This window comes from Procambarus clarkii, chromosome 64 (genome assembly GCF_040958095.1).
Source record: "Procambarus clarkii isolate CNS0578487 chromosome 64, FALCON_Pclarkii_2.0, whole genome shotgun sequence".
NCBI lineage: Eukaryota > Metazoa > Arthropoda > Malacostraca > Decapoda > Cambaridae > Procambarus > Procambarus clarkii.
Genome location: NC_091213.1, coordinates 4,841,323 through 4,862,506, shown reverse-complemented (window position 1 = coordinate 4,862,506; position 21,184 = coordinate 4,841,323). Strand labels below are relative to the sequence as shown.

At 37.9% G+C, this 21,184-nt stretch overlaps 2 protein-coding genes across 7 annotated transcripts in view; both read left to right on the top strand.

Moving 5' to 3' along the window:
* Nucleotides 1-15,313, top strand: part of LOC123769053 (splicing factor U2AF 50 kDa subunit) — a 39,637-nt gene extending 24,324 nt beyond the window's left edge. For both annotated transcript variants that reach the window (XM_069309105.1, XM_069309106.1), the window contains 6 exons: nt 1,645-1,928; nt 3,455-3,647; nt 4,063-4,151; nt 11,426-11,548; nt 11,692-11,871; nt 14,562-15,313. In XM_069309105.1, the coding sequence (XP_069165206.1) occupies nt 1,645-1,928; nt 3,455-3,647; nt 4,063-4,151; nt 11,426-11,548; nt 11,692-11,871; nt 14,562-14,837 (1,145 nt within the window). In that variant the 3' untranslated portion in view covers nt 14,838-15,313. The remainder of the gene's footprint in view (nt 1-1,644; nt 1,929-3,454; nt 3,648-4,062; nt 4,152-11,425; nt 11,549-11,691; nt 11,872-14,561) is intronic.
* A 255-nt stretch (nt 15,314-15,568) lies between these two features.
* The window catches only part of LOC123768942 (uncharacterized), a 31,901-nt gene continuing 26,285 nt past the window's right edge, over nt 15,569-21,184 (top strand). For 3 of the 5 annotated variants that reach the window (XR_011223633.1, XR_011223632.1, XM_069309108.1), the window contains exons 1-2: nt 17,854-18,137; nt 20,160-20,489. Coding sequence is in view for 2 of the 5 variants with exons in the window: in XM_069309108.1 (XP_069165209.1) it covers nt 17,999-18,137; nt 20,160-20,489 (469 nt within the window). In the remaining 3 variants the exon portion in view is untranslated. Of the gene's footprint in view, nt 15,729-17,853; nt 18,138-20,159; nt 20,490-21,184 lie in introns of those variants that run through there. The other 2 variants (XR_011223634.1, XM_045759798.2) reach the window with 2 other exon arrangements.

The following is a 21,184-nucleotide window of genomic DNA, read 5'->3' as shown; positions in this document are numbered from 1 at the left end:
ATTCTTTTCTGACAGAATGGACACTCATGAGGTTCAGTGCTTGGATAAGATTCACAGCTACACTACAATTTTAATAAACGTACCGATATGTGAGGCTTAGCCTCGCTTTTTAACCAACAGACAGATTTATAGGATATTAAAGCTACACAAGCATACAATTGGCCAATCATATACCAAATAACCTTCAATATACTTCTCTGCCAGTCGGGGTGCCTGTCTGACAAGTTTGCCAGACTGATTAACTCTCTCTTGTCGAGTTTAGGCACGATATTTTGTCACAGCGTTGCTGTATGATGATCTGGTAGCGTTGCTACTTGGATTATCCTGCAGTTGCAGAAGAATGATTCGAGATAAAAGTTTATGAATGAAGGTGGAGGAAACCGTGTCACTGATCTCCACTATACACTCTATTTTATGTGAATGTTCTAGGATTTTCCTTGTAGATATTGTCCAGGTACTCCCCCAGTTCTAGAGAGTATTCACTGGCGATAAAAAATATTAGATAAGGTGTCCTTGAGCTGGTAATGTTCGCTAAGGATCAGTCACTTGTTCACTCATTTGTAAACAAACGCGGAGTGCCGCTGGGCTTGTTGGTGGGCGCTTCACTCCCCCCATCGCCCTGCCATGCTCTCTGAGCACGGTAGCCTTCTATGAATATTGATCGATTATTTTTACAGTCTAGACTTATGATTAAGATAAGATGTGATTATAATATAATTAGATATAAGATTTAAAGATTATAAGTAGTATTTGAAAGTACCACTGAATCTTATTAAGGATTCGATTTTTAATCCTACCGGATGTTGAATCAATGTTCCAATAGTTTTTTAATTAAGAAGTCCTTCTAGAAGCTTCTGGATCCTTGAGAAATCATGTACAAAGTCACGTAGGCATCAAAAGGGCCCCTGTTGCGTACGTGTTCATGGTGCCATTGTCATCCAGGATCAAGCTATAATGAATCTTTAATGATTCAAATATGATTTGATACGATTTAGATATGATTTTGATATGATTTAGATATGATATAGAAATTATACATTTCTTAGATGATTATTAGATATGGTGGGTAAAAATTTCCCACAAATGTTCTTTCCTCACCTGACACCTAATATGTACATCTTTAGTTTACCAAAATTTTTTTTTAGTAAGTACAGTACTGTTTCTAAATACACTACAGCTTAAAAGTTATACATAACACTAATTATGGATATTCATATAGTGTACAGGATATACTGTAAGGTGCTTAACTAATAGTGACTGTGGGAATTAACATCTAGCTCTTTATGCTCCATATGTACCTGATGCGCTAATTGCCTTTCTCAACATTGTTTTCATCATTTTTCTTATTTTTGGATGGTATTGGCTTAATGTTGAATTGGCAAAGTATGAAGCCGTCGAGGTCAAACGCATTTCGGAATAAACAAAATATGTTTGCAATAAAAATCATGTACATTTTATTCTATTAATTTTATAAAGGCAGCAACAAAATTGAATTTTTCCTAGCCATAGCTCTACCTCAGCTTATTTTCTTGGAGGATGAAATAAGTCTTGCATCACAGTCTACTTTAGTATTTTTTTATGCAGTGAAGTGAGCTATGTAAAAGTTTTAATCTAAATTCATTTTATTTTTTATTTTTAATACAGCTGCTGGACAGATTCCATCTAACGTGACAGTGCCTCTAATCGCACCACCCAGTGCTGGACAAATAGCACCTCTGGCAGCAGTTGTACCTTCAGTTCCAGAAGTTACAAATGTTCCCCAACCAGTACCAGTTGTGGGTTCCACTATCACAAGACAAGCGCGGCGGCTGTATGTAGGAAACATTCCATTTGGTGTAACAGAGGAAGAGATGATGGAGTTCTTCAATCAGCAAATGCACCTTGCCGGCCTTGCCCAAGCTGCTGGAAACCCAGTTCTTGCTTGTCAGGTATGTAATGTTATACAGTAACAAAGTTTGGCTAACAGTCAAAGTTTGATGCAGCAGATTATACATCTCATGATGATATCATCCTTTGGAGTCTAAGATGACCTTGACTTAAATATGTCGGCTCGAAGGTCGGTGGCGGTGTGTCAGATGATGGAGTACGTACAAAACCAATCTGGATCCGGAAGGCCCACCAACACACAGAACATGTTTGGGTGGATGCTACTGCAGAGGTGAAGGTTGCTGTAGCTTTGTGCACCACGCATTTCCTCAGGGCCTCTGCGGTCTAGCTATTCTCTGCAGCATGGGCCCCTGTGGTGACTTTGATTTTCCAAGTTGGACGGTCCTGAGCAAGCGACTCCCAAGTACTAAGGTTGATGTCCAGGTCAGAGTCACATTGAGGCAGTCCTTGAATCTTTTCTTCTGCCTCCCAACTGAACATGTGCTCTGACATAATTCTCCCTACAACACCTGTTTTGGCAATTGGCTGTCAGACATTCTGACATGATCTGAGCATCTGGCCTCAGTTTTCTGTAGGAGGGTGTAGATACTGGGAAAACTGACACCTTCCAGAACCTGTGTCCAGGATTTTGTCCTTCCTCCTGGTGTGGAGAAGTCTGCAGAGACAGTTCAAGTGGAAGTGATTGAGCTGTTTGACGTGTCTGCTGTGGACAGCCCAGGTCACACTGGTATAGAGAAGGGTGGTGAGTACCACAGAACAGTAGCCCTGCAGTTTGGTGGTAAGGCCAAGACCCCTTCACTCCCAGACATTCTCACAGAATCTTCCAAAGGCTCCTGGCTCCTGGTGTGGTTCCTGGTACCTCTCGTACATCTCGTACTAGAGTTATTACGTGAAAGTGTTTTGTGCATATTCCAATTTACCATCTTACTGGTGTGCTTCCCAAAATATCATACACACTGAAATGTGTACCATTCACAGCAACGAGATAGTAGTAAGATACACAATACTGAAACAAATTAGTAATGCATCAATATGGGTTCAAGGAAGATGGGAGATTGCAGTGCAATATAAAATTATTTCAAATTAAACAAATATTAGCACTTATTAATTCTTAGTTTTCTGTAATTATAATATATAAATTAATACTGTAAAGAGTGATATATAGTTAAGGAAAATGACATCTCTATACTGTATACATGTACAGTATGTATACCTGTATGTACATGCATGTGTTGGTCAAAGTTTTTTCAGTGTGACTCATTAAATTTTTGTATATTTATAAGACTAGGAAAAATATTTTTATTTAAATTAGTCTATATTTTTCAGAATTTTAATAGATAAAAACTAAGGATATTGCTGACAATGACTTGTGGCTTCCACTGGCTGTGATTGTAAGCTGGGAAGGCACACATTGAGATATCTACATGTAAAAATATTTGTGTACTTGAACTTGCATTGGCATTTGGGTGCATATGTGCATTTTCAAGTTTAGCTTGACTTGAATTGTTTGTAGGTAAGTCGGAAGTATCTTGCATAGCTTGATGTGCATTAATTTTCCTCACTGCAGGTCAATCTTGACAAGAATTTTGCATTCTTGGAATTCAGATCAATTGATGAAACAACTCAAGCAATTGCTTTTGATGGTATTAATTTTAAAGGGCAAAGTTTAAAAATCAGACGACCTCATGATTACCAACCAATGCCAGGCATGTCAGAGCATCCAACTCTAACTACCATGCCAGGTACGACACAGATCCCAGGTATGAAACACGGGGAGTCCACCAGGCTTACTGAATGAAGCTTTTGTCTAAATGGCTGCACTTTTGAATCAATCATTTTGTATTCCAATTGAAGCATTTACAAAAATTTAGTTGACATGGTCATTGCAGTTTTATTTATTACATACTATTTCCATCTCTGATTTTTACCTTTAATGAATGATGGACTACTGTTGCTAATAAATATATTTAGTTTTATTTAAACCAAAATCATAATGCAGTCATTTAAGGCAAGTTCATGAAGTATGTCTGTGTGTATTCCGACTTTTTTTCCGTTCCTTGCATTAAGTAAACAGTGATGAAATTTGATAATTTTTTTCCTTGTGGTAATAAAGACTTGAATATATTGGTAAAGCTGAATTCAGAAATATGATTTTACAGAATTTCTTTTCCACAGTTATTGCAGGTGTGGTTTCAACTGTGGTGCCTGATTCACCTCATAAGATCTTCATTGGTGGACTGCCTAACTACCTCAATGAAGATCAGGTATGTTCCTGTCGTACAACATTTACTCCCATTGGGGGTGGAAAGCATTGACATAGGCTTGCTGACCAAAACAAACCTAGAAACTCCGTGCAGGTGTTTTTCATCTGAATTTTGGGGTCGTCTTGGTATTGTCTCCTTCCCATTTTTAGCTAGTTGCTCTTTCAAATTTTGACTTGACACGTTATTGCTATACATATCCGTGTTAGGCTGTGAAACGTCTCTAAGGAAATAGTCTTTATTGAGCAACATTGACATAAATGCTTGAATTCACAAAATATGAATTCACCAGTGCTCTTACTCATGACTGGAAAGTGTCATTCATTTTGCCATACCAGTTGCATTGTCACTCCTTTGTCAGCTGAGTTGACATTGGTCACTCATATAGTTGATTATGAACCGAGTCGATTTGGACTGAAACATAAAAGGATAGTGGAAGACTGAAATTTCAGTCAAAAATTCTTGTTCTCATACATCATAAGTAGTACTAATTTTGTTATGAAAGATGAAGATTGATGGGTTCCTCATGATGATGTATGATGATGTGGAAGGTAAGTGATATTCAATTTTTGCTTGGAAAAATTCTGAGTAAGCTGTTTCATGAGACGATCTTGGAAATATTAAAATGCATTCCTAAATTAACATTTGTGATCAGTTGTAGTTCATCTGAAAGTCTTCTATTCAGAATTTTTTTCCATTCAAAATCTGTGTTCTACTTTTCAGCTGAAGGTGAACAAAGCAGCTTGTTAGATACCTTGGGTAACCTTCTGCTTATCTCCTCACCTTTCAACATGCACCTTCACTTTATTAAATACTTCGAGTGTCATAAAGATGGCTCCGATTAAAAAATAACGACATTGGTGCAGGTCAAAATGTGTAATAATCAGGGCCCGAAATTTTTTGTAGACCACCACCTGCCTCGGGTATCTTGAGATAGTACACTCCTTAATGAAATGGTTTGTAGTTGGTTTTGATTCATTTAACAGATTACTTACTGGTATGTGCTTGGGTAATAGGATGTATAGTGAAGATTCTATGGGAAAATAATTTAGCTTTTCAATTGAATGATCTGAAAGTATTAAATGAGAATGTTGAGCAAATATGTAACTCGCTACTTAATTTTAATAAAAAATGGCAACTCATAATTTAGGTTTTAAGTATACTAGATAGAAAATAATGAATGCTTGCAAGAATTGCAAGTGGGGATAGATCTTCACCATATTGAAGATTTTCTCTTTACTGTTCCGCATAGTACATACAATATTTCATTACCTTCCATTGTCTTACTACTGACAGTTCTTTCTTAATGTTGCTATGGCATATTTCAGTGATATTTGAGTTTCTCTTTCAGTGATGTCTCAAGAGAAACCTGCAATTTTTTACATAAATGCAATTGTGTACAAAATATTTTAGAAAAAAATGTATTACCAATCTGCTAATAAAAATTATACTGCTAAGCCCACTGGTAAGATTCAAATGGGATCTATATAGTGGTATTAATAATGGATTAAACCATGAAAAGGTACTACATGTGTAGGGGGAAAATGAATGTTATTTTCAGCTAGTAGTGGTCGTGCAGTAATTGTGTGCTTGTGTTTACTGTTCAGGGTTACTTACTAATATTTGCATGTGTTTGTGAAAGTTATTTTCCAGTGCTTGACTTTGGCGAAGGTGATACAGTGCTACATGAAAGATTGACTAAAAAGATGGAGGCTCACGATATTAGGGGACTAAATAATTGGATTAGGGCATGGTTATACCTAAGGAAACAGTATAAATACTTAATTCACATTGGGAAAATATTGTAAGTGGAGTGCCTCAAGGCTCTGTATTCACGTTTGAGCAGCACTATCTGCAAATTTGCTGACGATGTGAAAAGCGGGAGGGAAATAAACACAAGACTTAACACTTCAAAATGATGTAAATAGGGTTTTGAAATTGTCAGATAGGCAGATGTAGGTGTGTTAGGAGTTAAGGGTGACATACTGAAGTGAGCAAATGGATGAATGGGCATAATAGAGCGGATATTAGTAAGGTATTGAATATATCAACACATATTTGAACACGAAACAATGGATACAAGTTGAATAAGTATAGATTTAGGAAGGACCTGGGTAGCTTCTGGTTCGGTAACAGGGTTGGCAATTTTTGGAAACAATTACTGGGTAACATAAGACATAGGATCCCTTGATTGTTTCAAGCTTAGGTTAGATATTAGACCTTGATAGGTTTCAAGCGTAGTGAATTTGGGTGGATATAAATAGGATCTGCCACATAGGAGCTAATAGGCCTTCTGCAATTTCCTTGATTCTTGTGTTCTTATGCTTATTAGGTTAAGAGAAACTCAAACCAGTTCTTAAGATGTGTGCTAATAGAGGCAGGTGGTATTTGCTTTTGGGCCCTGACAAGGAGTATTGGCTTATGGGCCAAGCAGCTCTATATTTGAGCTATTGGATTTGTATACAATTTGAGGGTCAGGTTGGTTCACATGAAGTGAGGATGGCTCTGTACCGGCACATCTCTTACAGGCTCTCACAGGTCATGACAGGTTAGATGCAGCGGGCAGCGCCTTCCCGCCAAATATCATCTTAAAGGAAGTGGATGCATCGCAGCTATGGCTTGAATTGACGTCACATATCGTATTACTGTCACTGCAGCGACAAGGCACTATTTTTGGGCTGAAGCACAGTTTTAATGCCTCAAACATCTTTTCACAATAGGGGCTTCTTTCCAACTAGCACAGTATATGTTTACCTAAAGATAAATTTGCAGATTCCACAAAGCCCGTCTGAACAAAATTGTTTTTGGAAAGCCCAGTAGAATAAGCCTTTTTTTATTTTTTTTAAAGCCATTTGAAATTTTGTTTGGACAGATTGTGCAATTGTGTTGTCTTTTTCCAGAGTTGTCTTTCAGAGTTCTCTTTCAGAGCTCTTTTTCAGGGTTTTCTTTCAGGGATCTCTTTCAGAATTTTACAGGGAAATACTCATGGGCCTTAGTTTCGAGAGGGGAATACAAATAACATTCTTCATATCTGATTAAGACGTGTATAGCCATCCATTTGGAATTCAATTATACTCATCCTGTCTTTTTGCTTTCTTCCCCCATTTGTTTCCCCTAGCGAAGGGTTCGTGGTTGAATGCCCTAAGCGGCCCATTTGTACTGCCCATGATAAAGCCTGCCTCACTATGCATATGATAATGAACCGTCCTGACCAAGGCAAGTTTCAGTCTTTTGGTCGTATGTTGGCGCACCAATTTTTTAGGGTCGAGGTTCCTGTGATGAATAGGTAAGTCTTGCAAGAGCAAAATAACCTTGCACATTTTGACGTAGTCATTTACACCTAAAGCAACGACTTAATCTAGTTGAGAATATTAGGGCCAAGCAAGTTTATGTAAAATCGGTGACTAATCTAGGTAGGTGCAGTCGAAAGGTAGGTTTTCTCCGTTTTTTCTCCTCCTCGGGGAATTTGAAAAGGAAAATGTATTATTTGTTGTTCATTTTGTACCAAATTTTGTGAGGTGAATTGGATAACGAGAAGAAATGGATGTATCCAGACATTTATCTTTATTGCCCACTCAAAATTTTTGTCTATATATATATATATGGGAGCTGCATGATACAAAACTCTGTTGGTGCAGAATGAACTAGTTGAAAATACACGAAGTAAATATTTTGTTTCTTTAACTTTTCTCGAGTGTTTCAGGTGATTTTTGGAGGTATTTTGTGGTCTACTTACTAGCTAGCTCGTGTGTGTGTGTGTGTAAAAGTGTAAATAATAAATAAAGATAATATAATATGACTACCTGTACATTGTTGGTGTCGTTGATGTTATAGTATAAGCTTTCAATGCTTCTAATTACTTTCTTGCTCTCAAGATTAAGCAGACCAATCAAGTTATCAAAATTCACAGTAAAGAAACTTATGATTATTGAAGGGTATATATTCTACGTCGCTTCATTCCACTCTGGAACATTTTCAGGTATGGAGTGAACACACTGTGCAAATGTATCTAAAATACACATGTAAAGAGGTGAAGTTGTGGTGGCTTGGGGGGGGGGGGTAAGGTGAAGTAATCACACATGGGTAAAGATATAGGGGAATAAGATGCCAATTAGGTAAGAACTCTGTGGAGATGTCGTTATCCAGTGCTGTATGATGAGGTCTGGATTTCTGTGTAGGTTAGGTATCGAAGTCATTACTCTATATATATATATGTGTGTGTATGTGTGTATATACATACATACATATAGAATAATGACTTCGATACCTTTCCTACGCTGAAATCCAGACCTCACTATACAGCGCTGGATAACGACATACCTTCAGAATTATCCCGTCCACCTCCTTACCCAGTGTTTGAGTGACATACTCCCAATTATTTCCCAATTTCTTTACCTGTGTGATTACTTCACTTTTCACATGTGTATTAAAAATAAATTTGCACCTTGTATATTCATTCTTTACCTGAAGATTTTTCAGACTAGAAAGAAATGTTGTAGAAAATGCACTTTTTGATAATCATTAGTTTCTTTACCATGAATTTTGGTTACTTGATTGCTGTTCTTAATCTTCTGAGTAAGAAAATAGTTTCAGCATAGAAAGCTTATACTATAAGACCAACAACACCAGCAAGTGGTCATATTTAACCAAATGTGCTTAAATGAATGCCTGCTGCCCAAGAATACAAGCATATATAAATATGTATGTGTGTGTATTGTGACAAAGAATGAGATTAATGATTCTAGAATGAATTGTTTCTATTTTCCTTACTTTTTCTTCACTTGAGAAGGAAGTTGAAAAATTTACTCCAATGCTTATTTTCTCAGGTTTTATTTGGCATGGCACTAAGAAATGCATTGTGTTAACTCTTGTAAACATTGTCAAAGGGAGGGTTTGAATGATTACAAGGTTTTACATGATATACCCGAGGATGAGGTGAAGGTGAGGTACCTCACTTACAGGTCCATTGTAGCTTGTCACTCCTGTTCGTGCATGATGGCTGGGGCAGTATATTCTATGTTCCAGTGAGTTCTGGAAGTTGTCAGTGTAATTTGGTGCTAATTTGGCTGTTGATATATGGCTTGGTTTGCTCGATGTATAGTGCCTCACCAGTATCCAGTCTGTTGCCGCAGTATCTGTCGATTATTTTGTTGTTTATGAGGATATCTCTGATGGTTTTGTTATGTATAGACTATGTTCCTCAGTAGTGCCTTGCTGGTTGTGCATGTTAGGCATCTTGAAAAGGATGTTGTGTTGCTTATATATTGAATTTGTTGGTGAACTGTCCCCAAGTGGGCTTGTGAAGGCATAGATGATAATTCTCTTTCAAGAGGTTTTGTTTGGTGTCAAAAGAGTTATTAATGGTTTGTCTTTTCCCCCCTGATACCAAACTAAACCCTTTGTGAGAGACAAATGTCATCTATGTCTTAACTTGCCTACTTGGGGTCTGTTATCCCTAACAAATTCAGTATATAGGCAAGACAACAACTATCATCATCCCTTACATGTAAAATTCATAAGCAGTAAGGCCCTCTTAAGGAACATCGTCTTTATACATAACCAAAACATCACCAGATTTATTCTCATAAACCACCACAATAAAGTAATCGACAGATACAACAGAAGACTGGATATTAGTGAGGCATTATATATCGAGCAAACCAAACCATGCATCAAGTAGCTCCAAATTACACCATGCCAGTTTCCAGATCACCATGGAACATACAACATACTGCCCCAGCCATCATACAAACAGGAGATTAAGATATAATAGACCTACAAGAAGGTAAAGCACCTCGTCCCCAGGTACAGTATATATCATGCAGCAAGAAACCTTTTAATCATTTGAACTCTGCCTTTGGCAATGTTAACAAGAGTTAATGAAATGCATCTCTTAGTCATGCCAAATAAAACTGTAAAAATGAACTTTGGCAAGTAAATTTTTCAAATTTTTTTCTCGAGTGAAGTTAAATGTAAAAAAAAAAAAAAAAAAAAATAGAAGATTCTTGCTATACTCATCGATCTCAGCTATTCGAGGGAGATCTCAAACACACATCATATATAATGTGTGTATGATATTGAGCTAGGAAAGATCTCAATTATATTGTTCTAGTTTGTTTAATAAGATGTGGATTCCATGCTTGCTCTATTCTATTATTGGTCTGACAAAGCCTGTGTATATTGTTTGGGGTTTTAAAGGGCGTTTGTACGTTTGCCGATTTCCTGTTTTTGCCTCCTGTGTTGGTATTGAAGTTAACCTATGGTGGTGTCTACTGTCTTTCCCATTCACGTTTTGCCTTCCTCTTAGGGTATAGCTATCTTCCAGTCTCTGGACCCCTGTTTCATCTTCATTCCTAGGTGGAACACAATTGGCACCTTCAGTTTTGTTTGCTAAAACAGATTCCAGTTCTGTGAATATTGAAGCATGAAGTGGATAATGAAGATTTGTTATAGTAGTATGTAACAATTTTTGGACTAGGACAAATATAAGATGTGGAAAAGTGGAGTTAATGTGGTATGGTAGTTGGCTTTAGCCTGGTGAAGTGTATTAAAGCATAATTCAATTGTTTGCTGTAATTTTGGAAGTTTGGAAGTTAATTTGTCATGTACTGAATCGTTACCTTAAGTTGACAATTTTCAGTGTTTTATCTCCCTTGTAAGCATAGTAAACATTTCCAAGAGTGCAACGATGTATACTTCTAAAATAGTTTCTTGGAATAATCATGATGATTGGCACTTACCACCATTATCACACTTGCAGCATATTCAGATGAAGTTCAGTGTGAATTATGATGGCAATTATTTGTTTACTTAGTGTGACCTGCTAGCAAATGTGTCTGAATTGTTGGCTGTAGCACAGCATATAGAGGGCATATTGCTTTTTTTCTGATTATTATTGTTATTCCTCGGATAAAGGTGACAATGAATTGTGAAATTTGTTGTGAATTAGAGAAGCCTTTCCTTAGGTTGTGAATTAGAGAAGCCTTTCCTTAGGTTGTGAATTAGAGAAGCCTTTCCTTAGGTTGTGAATTAGAGAAGCCTTTCCTTAGGTTGTGAATTAGAGAAGCCTTTCCTTAGGCTGTCGTGTGATTGCAAGTGGGAGCGTTGGCTGAACAGGGATTTGGTCTTTCATGTTTAGGTTTGTTGTTTTTAAGTCTTAGTATTCCTCTATTGGGTATGCGTAATATGCTATGACATCTGAAAATGGTTTTTTATTATTTATATTTTGTAATTCTTTTTTATTTATTTTGAGCCATTTGTGGATATAATCATTTCAGGTTAAAGAGCTGCTTATGTCATTCGGTCAGCTACGAGCATTTAACCTGGTCAAGGATTCTGCTACTGGACTGTCTAAGGGCTATGCCTTCTGCGAATATGTAGATGTCAGTCTCACTGATCAGGTAAGAAGATTCGTTTTGATGCTGTTCTATAATCTATAATTTCTGTACATTTAGCCTCCATTTTAAGATGACTTATGTTTTGTAGATTACGAATGGTTTATACAAAATCCATTAAAGTATTATTTTACTAATGTGTTGCCTAGGCCATCCATGGACTAAATGGAATGCAGCTAGGAGACAAGAAGTTAGTGGTGCAACGTGCAAGTGTAGGAGCCAAGAATGCTAATGCCATGGCTCAAGCTCCAGTGCAGATCCAGGTTCCTGGCCTGCAGCTGCAAAGTGGCTCAGGGCCTGCTACAGAAGTTCTCTGCCTCATGAATATGGTAAGTGTATTTTTTAGTGCTGGTGTATTCAGTGGCAGTTCTTATTTTGTTAGTCATGTATTTTTTCTACAACCATTCCCACATCCCCTTCTCCCTACCTCCCTCCCTCCCCATCTTCTCCCTACCTTCTTTCTCCCCCCCTCTCATTTGCATCTCCCTACCTTCTCCCCCCCCTCCCCTCCTCACCTCCCTACCTTCTCCCCCCCCCCCCCTCACCTCCCTACCTTCTTCCCCCTCCTCACCTCCCTACCTTCTTCCCCCTCCTCACCTCCCTACCTTCTTCCCCCTCCTCACCTCCCTACCTTCTTCCCCCTCCTCACCTCCCTACCTTCTTCCCCCTCCTCACCTCCCTACCTTTTCCCCCCTCCTCATTTCTCTACGTTCTTCCCAATCTTTGTACCTCCCACTCTTCATCCCCATCTCCTTACCCTCCCCTATCATCTGCATCTCCCCACTTTCATCCCCATCTCCCTAATGTTTTGTGAGGCAAGGTACTGCAGTTATACCCAGCAGATGGTATGCTCACGCAGCATAAATTTATAAACTTCATGGCCTTTGCAATGTGACTGAGAAACTGGTCAAGTCAAAAAAACTCTTAAAAAGGCAAGATAATTTAAATTTAATATAATAATAAAAGCTACTTTAACACCTTAATATGTACATCTAGCTGTGTACACTTGAAGTGATATAAAATAAACTAAAATGATTAACACTGACTTCAGCTCAATGACTGATGCAACAAGGTAATAAAAGCAAAGGGCTAAAGGTTAACCTAACACCATAATGAGCTGTCTTAGCAAGTCATCAAGAGCTAGACGTGACCCGAGCAGAGTGCCTGAGCAAACTGAAGGTCTGGGCTCGTGCTACTCCTGAGATTATCTAGTGCCCTGTGCATCATCTGTCAGCCTGCAAGTAAACTAATGGTGTCAACTGCAGAGGTGCAGTGCTCTTGAGTGATAATATACGATTGTGTTACACAGGACTACAGTTTATTTATTTAACAATCAAAATTTGCCCAGATTTACACACCAAAAATATAATAACGTTGACTGCAGAAGTAGTAGTTACTACCCAGCATGAGAAGGGTAATTGCATGACACTACTCTTGCCTTTCTATCTTCCCTGTCTGACCTCCATCCTCAAGCAGATCTGTTTGCATTAATATATATAGAAGGGAATACTAGGCTGTAACTAGGTCTTCCCCATGCTTCACACCATCTTCCTCTTGACCCCTAGGTTTCCTTGCCTCTTCCCCTTCCCCTGCTCCACTTTACCCCTTTCTCCCCTTTTTGTTCTTCCAGAAAATATACTAAGCACTTGAAGCAATTGTATGGGTCTCTCAGAATATATTATGATCAATAAAAGTGCTATAGGAATCTTGACCAAATATTTTACACTTCATGAGAATTACAGGTCTTTATAAAAGCTAATATTTCCTAAAGCATTTTACTTAGGCCTACCCAAACCAACCTATTATAAATAATGAATTAAAATTAATCAACTCATAGATGTCAAACAACACACAAGATCACTAAACGTAGGAAAGACATACAGTACTACTATTTATTTGGAAGAAAATTATCAAAACAAATTCACCTTAGACAATGAGACAATGTCATCGTTAACAGTAAAAATAAGGTAAAGTTCCTTGGCATATACATAGACACGAAACTAAATTTCAGTACTCGCATACAACACAGCCAAAAAAAAATCTAAAATTGTTTGTATAATCTCAAAATTTGATACAGTATTAAGTTCCCTGTTCTGCTCTGTCCCTACCTAACATGCAGTACCTGTGCACTGCAAACTACCTGAAGCCCATCATCACCCAGCAAACATCTGCTATCAGAACAATAAGAAACTGTCTTTGGAAACACAAATTCCCTCTGTTTAAATCCCTTAATATATACTCAGCACATTCTCTTGTGCTATTTTCACTTCAAAACCTTATTCTTTGATTCTAAACCTGATCTAAGATGTTCTTTGTAATCCCAGATCCATGAGCAGCACATCAAAAATAATTACATCTTGGATATTCCTAGAGTCAGACTAAATCTGTGCAAACACTCCATGGAAATAAAGGAACCCAGTGTACGGAACTTGCTTCCTAAATGAATTAAAAAATGGTCCAACCTATATTTCATTCAAAAGTAGAACCAAAAATGTACCAAATTCATTATCAATTTTCCACCTTGTGCTAATAACTCGCTATCATGTTCTACCCATTCATCCAGTTTAGGTCATATAGTGCTATGTGGGTTAGTGGCTTTACAAGAACATTTGTTTGTACTTTCACAACCCAATGTACCTTTTAGTATACAAATAAGTAAACTCCTATTCCAGACCATTCCCTTTCCCTGCAAAGTTGGGAGAGGCTAGGCCACAAGAATATAGCCTCCAACTTTGACAGACATTCTTATAGTATAGATAGATATACAAAGTTGTACCAAAACATGTTGCTATATACAATGGCGGTGAAATTTTGTCAAGGTGTTCAAGTGAAATGCAGTTTATTCCTTGCTAATGTTTCATGAAATGACAATTTTAATATAAATATCAAGTGTAAATTATAATTTATTTAAATATCCCACGAAAATTACAATTTTAGAATAAATTGCAATGTGATTTGTTCATAATACTGTACAACTACAGTAAAATGTCAATTTATTCCAATATTTTATATTTTTCAGGTAATGCCAGATGAGCTTAAAGACGATGAAGAGTACGAGGACATCCTTGAGGATATTCGTGAGGAATGTAGCCGATATGGTATTGTGCGATCAGTTGAAATTCCGCGGCCAGTTGAAGGAGTTGAAGTTCCGGGGGTTGGCAAGGTTTTTGTAGAGTTCAATTCAGTACTGGATTGTCAGAAAGCACAGCAAAACCTTACTGGACGCAAGTTTGCAAACCGTGTAGTTGTCACATCTTACTTTGATCCAGATAGATATCATCGGCGTGATTTCTAAATGAGAAAATCGGTGCCCCCTTACCAGTTATGGCATGTGTAACTTTTATCAATGCCTGATAGTTGCTGTGATTTCACAATGAAAATGTAAATGGCTCGAGAATTTCTTCATCCACGTTTGACCATTTTAGTTTGTACTTTTTCATCGGCATACTTTATAGTTACTAAATGACTGCTATTATTCCTTCCAATTACAAAACTGAAATATTTTTTCCATTACAATGAAATCTCAATACTAATATCAATTATGTTAATTGTATGCTATTGAAAGGTAAAGTTCAATTTAATTTTGTATGAAATTTGTTTCAGTATACTTTATTCCTATTAGAGATAATTTGGTTTAAAGTTTCATTTTAGTTTTATGTTTTTAGCACATTTAGTAAAACAGATTTTCTTTAATCTGGTAACATGCTCCATTATATTGTATGTATTACATCGCATCCCTTACCCTTTGAAACATTAAAGTCTCTTGTCAGTTGTATGGTTTATTTAACCTTCATTTGTACATTTTTAATCCTTTACTGTGTAATGTGATTGCAGTGGCTTGAGAGTTTTTGGTCATTTAATATAAAATTGAACATGTTATGGCTTAATAATTCAACTGCTCTGTGAAAGCAATAGAATCAAGGAAATAGGGTCTATATTGCATTATGTGAACACTATACATGTGCTTAGAAAAGTTTTTTGCATGTCATTTTGAATAAGATTTTGTGCTTTACTCTCCTGATTTTGTACTCTCATGACCCTCTAGGTAAGAAGAGTGCAATGCTGATCAATGAGTATACCCCAACCATGACCAACCCAGATGACATTAAGGAAAAGTTCTATGAGGAACTCTGCAACCTCATTGTAGCAGTCCCTGGAACCCTTTCCACTACTTGCCACAGGATAGGTATGGGGTGCATAATAATTGAACTAAACTAAACTGCCCCCACTCTGCTCTCTCATACTATGCACTAATCTATCCCTATCTTACATATGGTTTGTGCATGGGGTTCAAACACCGCAAACTACCTCAAACCCATCATCACTGCAAGTATCTGCTAACCGACTTATAACAAACTCTATATTCTGACAACACACACAGCCCCTCTGTTGAAGTCCCACATACACACCACACTCGGGTGCAAAACCTTGTTTCTAAATGTTCCTAAATGCTAATCTTCACTTAAAACTTTTCCATGAACCTATGAGAACCCTTGAGCACCACACAACAGAAATAAATATCTGATATCTTCAGAGTCGAACTAAATCTGCAAATAAAAGGACCCAGTCTTTGGAACTCACTCCTTTAATTAGAAAAATGTCCAACCTTTGCCCTATTCAAAAGTAAAACTAAAAAGTACCTAATTTCATCCTCAGTGTCCTACCTTGTGATTCAAACTATCTTGTTCTACCCACTTCCTCCAATATTAGTACTTACGACACATCTTTACCAGTCTAATCACCTCAGTTTATATTGTAGTTATTTGTTGATCTAAACCTTGCTACAATATACTTTTTTCATCTTATCTGATATGTTAGATTAAGGACCTGCCCCAGACGCTATGGGTATTTGTGGCTTTGAGAGATCAAAGAATGGGGGAATAATCGAATATTACCTGGAGAGAGTTAACCAAAATAAACTTATCATGAGATAATTTCACTAGGGCAGTAAAACAAAACAAAAAATATTAACTAAGATTGGCTTGACTGCTTCAACAAGATCTTGTAGATCTGAGGCAAAGTGAAATCGACACCAGTAATTCCATCTATCATCATACTATGCAAGAGAAGCCACGCATCTATGGATCATCCAATAAAACCAGCAGACTTCTAGATGTTACTACTGCTCGGCTTAGACTGTTACAAGTATCTCTGGGAATTCTCATTATCTGCTGATGTAGACCTGACCCAATGTAAACTGTGTCAACAAAATTATTCGCACACCCTCCGTCACTATGTGATGGAGTGCGAAAAGATACGTGAATTTAGAGACAATTCTATAACCAATGTTCCAACGATGTGTAAATATTTCATTCCAAATGATCTGCTACCAGAAATTTTAGCCAAATATTCCCAGTTTGCTAACTGTAGGTAGTAACTAAGTGATTGTAACCTATCCACCGCTGCCCACTGGATGGGGGGCGGTGTGCAGGACAAACATCAATTGTGACACTAACTCTCCACATATGTCAGTTGCTTAATTTAGAAACTGTACTTGTGGTCGATCTCGAACCCATTGTTGATGTGACGACTTATATTAAATTTTGTAACTAGCTCATCAAGACTGTAACTTGCTTAGCTAAATGAATTGTGAGGTTCAGTCCCTGAGCCCATTATGTGCCTGTGTAACCCTTTCCACTACCGCTCACAAGATGGGTATGGGGTGCATAATAAATGAACTAAACTAAAAACTAAACACAACACCACGTGAGACAGCACAGAAATGGGGTTATTAAACGATTTGGCAGGTCGTATTCCGGGGTAAATGAGGATTAAGGACCTGCCTGAAACGCTATGCGTGCTGAACAAGAATGTAAGAACTCTTGTATATGTAAAAAAAACAAAAGGTTGGACAACTTTGTAATTCATTAGGAAGTAAATTCCATATATTGGGACCTTTAATGGCGTGTTAGCCTGGATTTAGTATAATGGTGTGAAGGGTGGTCGTGGGTGAAGATAGCGTGGGCAGTGGTAGAGGCTACACTTGTCCAGCCATTGTTCATAACCTATAACCTAGTTATAAGCTATAACCACCAGCCGGTGGCCCGAGTCTGAAAGTTGAGTGACCCAGCTATAGAGCGCCGGGTTGTGGAGCTAGAGCTCGCCACTGCTCTAACAACTACACCATAGAGCGCAGTTACCGGCAAAGCACTGTAAACCAACCCTCGTCATCAGTTTGTAGTATATATATATATATATATATATATATATATATATATATATATATATATATATATATATATAAATAAATATAACCCAATGTCATTTTATATAGTGGTGGTATATATGGGAGGGTTAAGAGTAGGCAACCGCAGTGCTGACGCTGGTGACCCGCGCACGGACACGTGTTGATCAGTATACCTCGTGGGCCTGCATATTTAGACTGGATAACCTGCACGTGTGAACAGTTGAGTGTGTGTGTCAAGTGTATGTCAAGTGTGTGTGAGGTGAAGTGATATGTTGGGTAATACAGCGTGGAGGAGGACTGGTGGCCGGGGGCTGTGGGAGCTGGACCTGCCTCCCCCGCCCTCGGCCAACTGGCTCCCTGCTGAGGTGGCCAGACTCTTCCCTCAACACCCTCACCCTCCTCACACTGGTAAGTTCTTCCTCACCACTCTTCCCTCAACACCCTCACCCTCCTCACACTGGTAAGTTCTTCCTCACCACTCTTCCCTCAACACCCTCACCCTCCTCACACTGGTAAGTTCTTCCTCACACACCTGTCACTCTTCCCTCCTCACAGGGTGAGAAATCTTTAAAGAATTCTGATAAAGAAAGAGATCTAGGAGTGGTTCTAGATAGAAAACTATCACCTGAGGACCACATAAAGAATATTGTGCAAGGAGCCTATGCTATGCTTTCTAACTTCAGAATTGCATTTAAATACATGGATGGCGATATACTAAAGAAATTGTTCATGACTTTTGTTAGGCCAAAGCTAGAATATGCAGCTGTTGTGTGGTGCCCATATCTTAAGAAGCACATCAACAAACTGGAAAAGGTGCAAAGACATGCTACTAAGTGGCTCCCAGAACTGAAGGGCAAGAGCTACGAGGAGAGGTTAGAAGCATTAAATATGCCAAAACTAGAAGACAGAAGAAAAAGAGGTGATATGATCACTACATACAAAATAGTAACAGGAATTGATAAAATCGACAGGGAAGACTTCCTGAGACCTGGAATTTCAAGAACAAGAGGTCATAGATTTAAACTAGCTAAACACAGATGCCGAAGAAATATAAGAAAATTCACCTTCGCAAATAGAGTGGTAGACGGTTGGAACAAGTTAAGTGAGCAGGTGGTGGAGGCCAAGACCGTCAGTAGTTTCAAAGCGTTATATGACAAAGAGTGCTGGGAAGACGGGACACCACGAGCATAGCTCTCATCCTGTAACTACACTTAGGTAATTACACTTAGGTAATTACACACCTGCCACACACTACACTCCTGACCCACTGCTCGCATCTTAATTAAGTTCTATCCCATCATAAAGTTTGGACTAGACTGGTACTGTAAATGGTCCAGGGAATTATCCAAAGCCACCCACAATCTCCTTAAATTATGACAGTAAAGAGGAAATATAACATATGTTTACTGTAATGTTGGTAGTGAATGTAGAACATGAACATAGTTTTACTAAAGAATAAAACAAAATAACACTGAAATTGGTAGTGGGTGACAGCCATAAAAGTCTATTGAGAGACTGAAATCAACGACCTTTATGCGGTCACCCACTACCACCTTTTCTTATTTCCTTATAAAATGACCTTATTTCAGAGTAAACTTATATTTTTTTGTGTGTTTACCATTCAGCACCAACATTATGGTGGGCATAATGTTGGTGCTGAATGGTAAACAAGGAAAAAAAAAATATATATATATATATATATATATATATATATATATTTTGGGTAATATGGAAGTGCGGGTACCCCAAGGGTCAGTACCACCCTTGTGGTACCCACATTTCTCCAGTCATATTCCTTCCCTTTTAGCATGACCCTTTGTTTTCTTTGTTTTAACCATTGTTTTATCCATTATAATTTTTTTTTTATTAACAAGCTTAGGTATACACAGGAATGTGTTGCAACCCTATTATATATGAAACATTACAAAGTGTAGATAAAAAAGTAGCTATAAGTTCAGTATCCATCTCACAGGATGGTTAGTCATACATGGGATAAGGAGAGAACATGAACTGTCAGACTGTTTCATTAGCTTCTACTAGCAAACTCTTGAATAGAGAACAAGAATATCCTCCAATATTCATGAATGTATGAAGTACTTACAGAGCTCAAGAGTACCTCATGCCATTTGGTCAGAATGCCCTGTTAACAGTGATATCATAGATATTAATGTTGGAGAATATGTCCCAGCTCTTGTTCACATAGTTTATAATTGGAATGTTCATCATTCATTACTTGCACCCACCTGCCATAGTTAAAGATAACCCAGTCTAATTCTGGCAATTACTATGTCACACTGTCTAGTGGAGGTTTTTTGTGGTGGAGGATTTGTCGTATTGAGGAGCATTTGGATGGGAATTAGGGATAACTCCCTCTGTCATAATGTGATACAATTATCTAGCTTGTTAATGAATTATTATATTTTGTCACAGATTGGTCACACAAACTCTCAAGAAGTCAAAACTATACCAACTCAGAACTGAATAACCACAGATTCTCAATGACCAAGAGTATTGATAGTAAAGACCTGAATGAAAATGGAAGTAAAGATGTACTTATTAGCCGTGATATAAAAAAATTAGAGCAAGTTTACGAAACAATTATAAGAAAAATGGAGAAAAAAGCAATTACTTCAGGAACAAGTCGGATGCTTTACAGGATCTCTGCAGCACTTACCGAACAAAAAGTCTCGGGCAGTGATACTGTCACGTCAATGTCTGTTGATAACACACATGCAGACTTATCTACAGTAACCCAATTAGGTTGGTTTTTAGTGTTTTGCATTAAATGATTAATTTGAATTTACATCTTGTAAAGTTTGTTACTTTGGTGACAAACATACAGTACAGTATAGTACTTTATTTTAGATGAATGTTTGATGTACAGTAGTTTAGTTTACGGTGGTTGGCGTTCGAATGGTTTGACGGCATAGTTGCAAGTTGAGTTGTAAGATGCTGATGAGGTGGAGATGGTGATGTCTGGAAAGATGGTGTTCACCTAGTTGTGCTTGTGTGGGTTGAACTCTGCTCTTTCAGCTCGCCTCTCAACTGTCAATCAATATATAAGGTGTAACAATATGGTGTTTCATGGTAAGTCCATACATAGTGTTGTTGCTGCTGGCACATAACCTGGTGTCAGCAGCTCCAAAATCATGTTGTGTTTGTGTGAGTGGCATTGCTGTGATTTTGGTGGACTTGTATATCTGGTAGCTGAGTTAAGGGGTCTAATAGCTGCTTGATGCTACTGCTGCTTGGTATGATAGCTGAGTGGACAGCACGCGGGACTCGTAATCCTGTGGTCCGGGTTCGATTCCCGGACTAGGCAGAGATTTCTTTCACCCTGATGCTCCTATTACCTAGCAGTAAATAGATACCTGGGAGTTAGACAGATGTTATGGGCTGCTTCCTGGGGGGGAAGGGGGTGGAAAAAAAATTGTTAGTACTGTAGTTAGTAACTG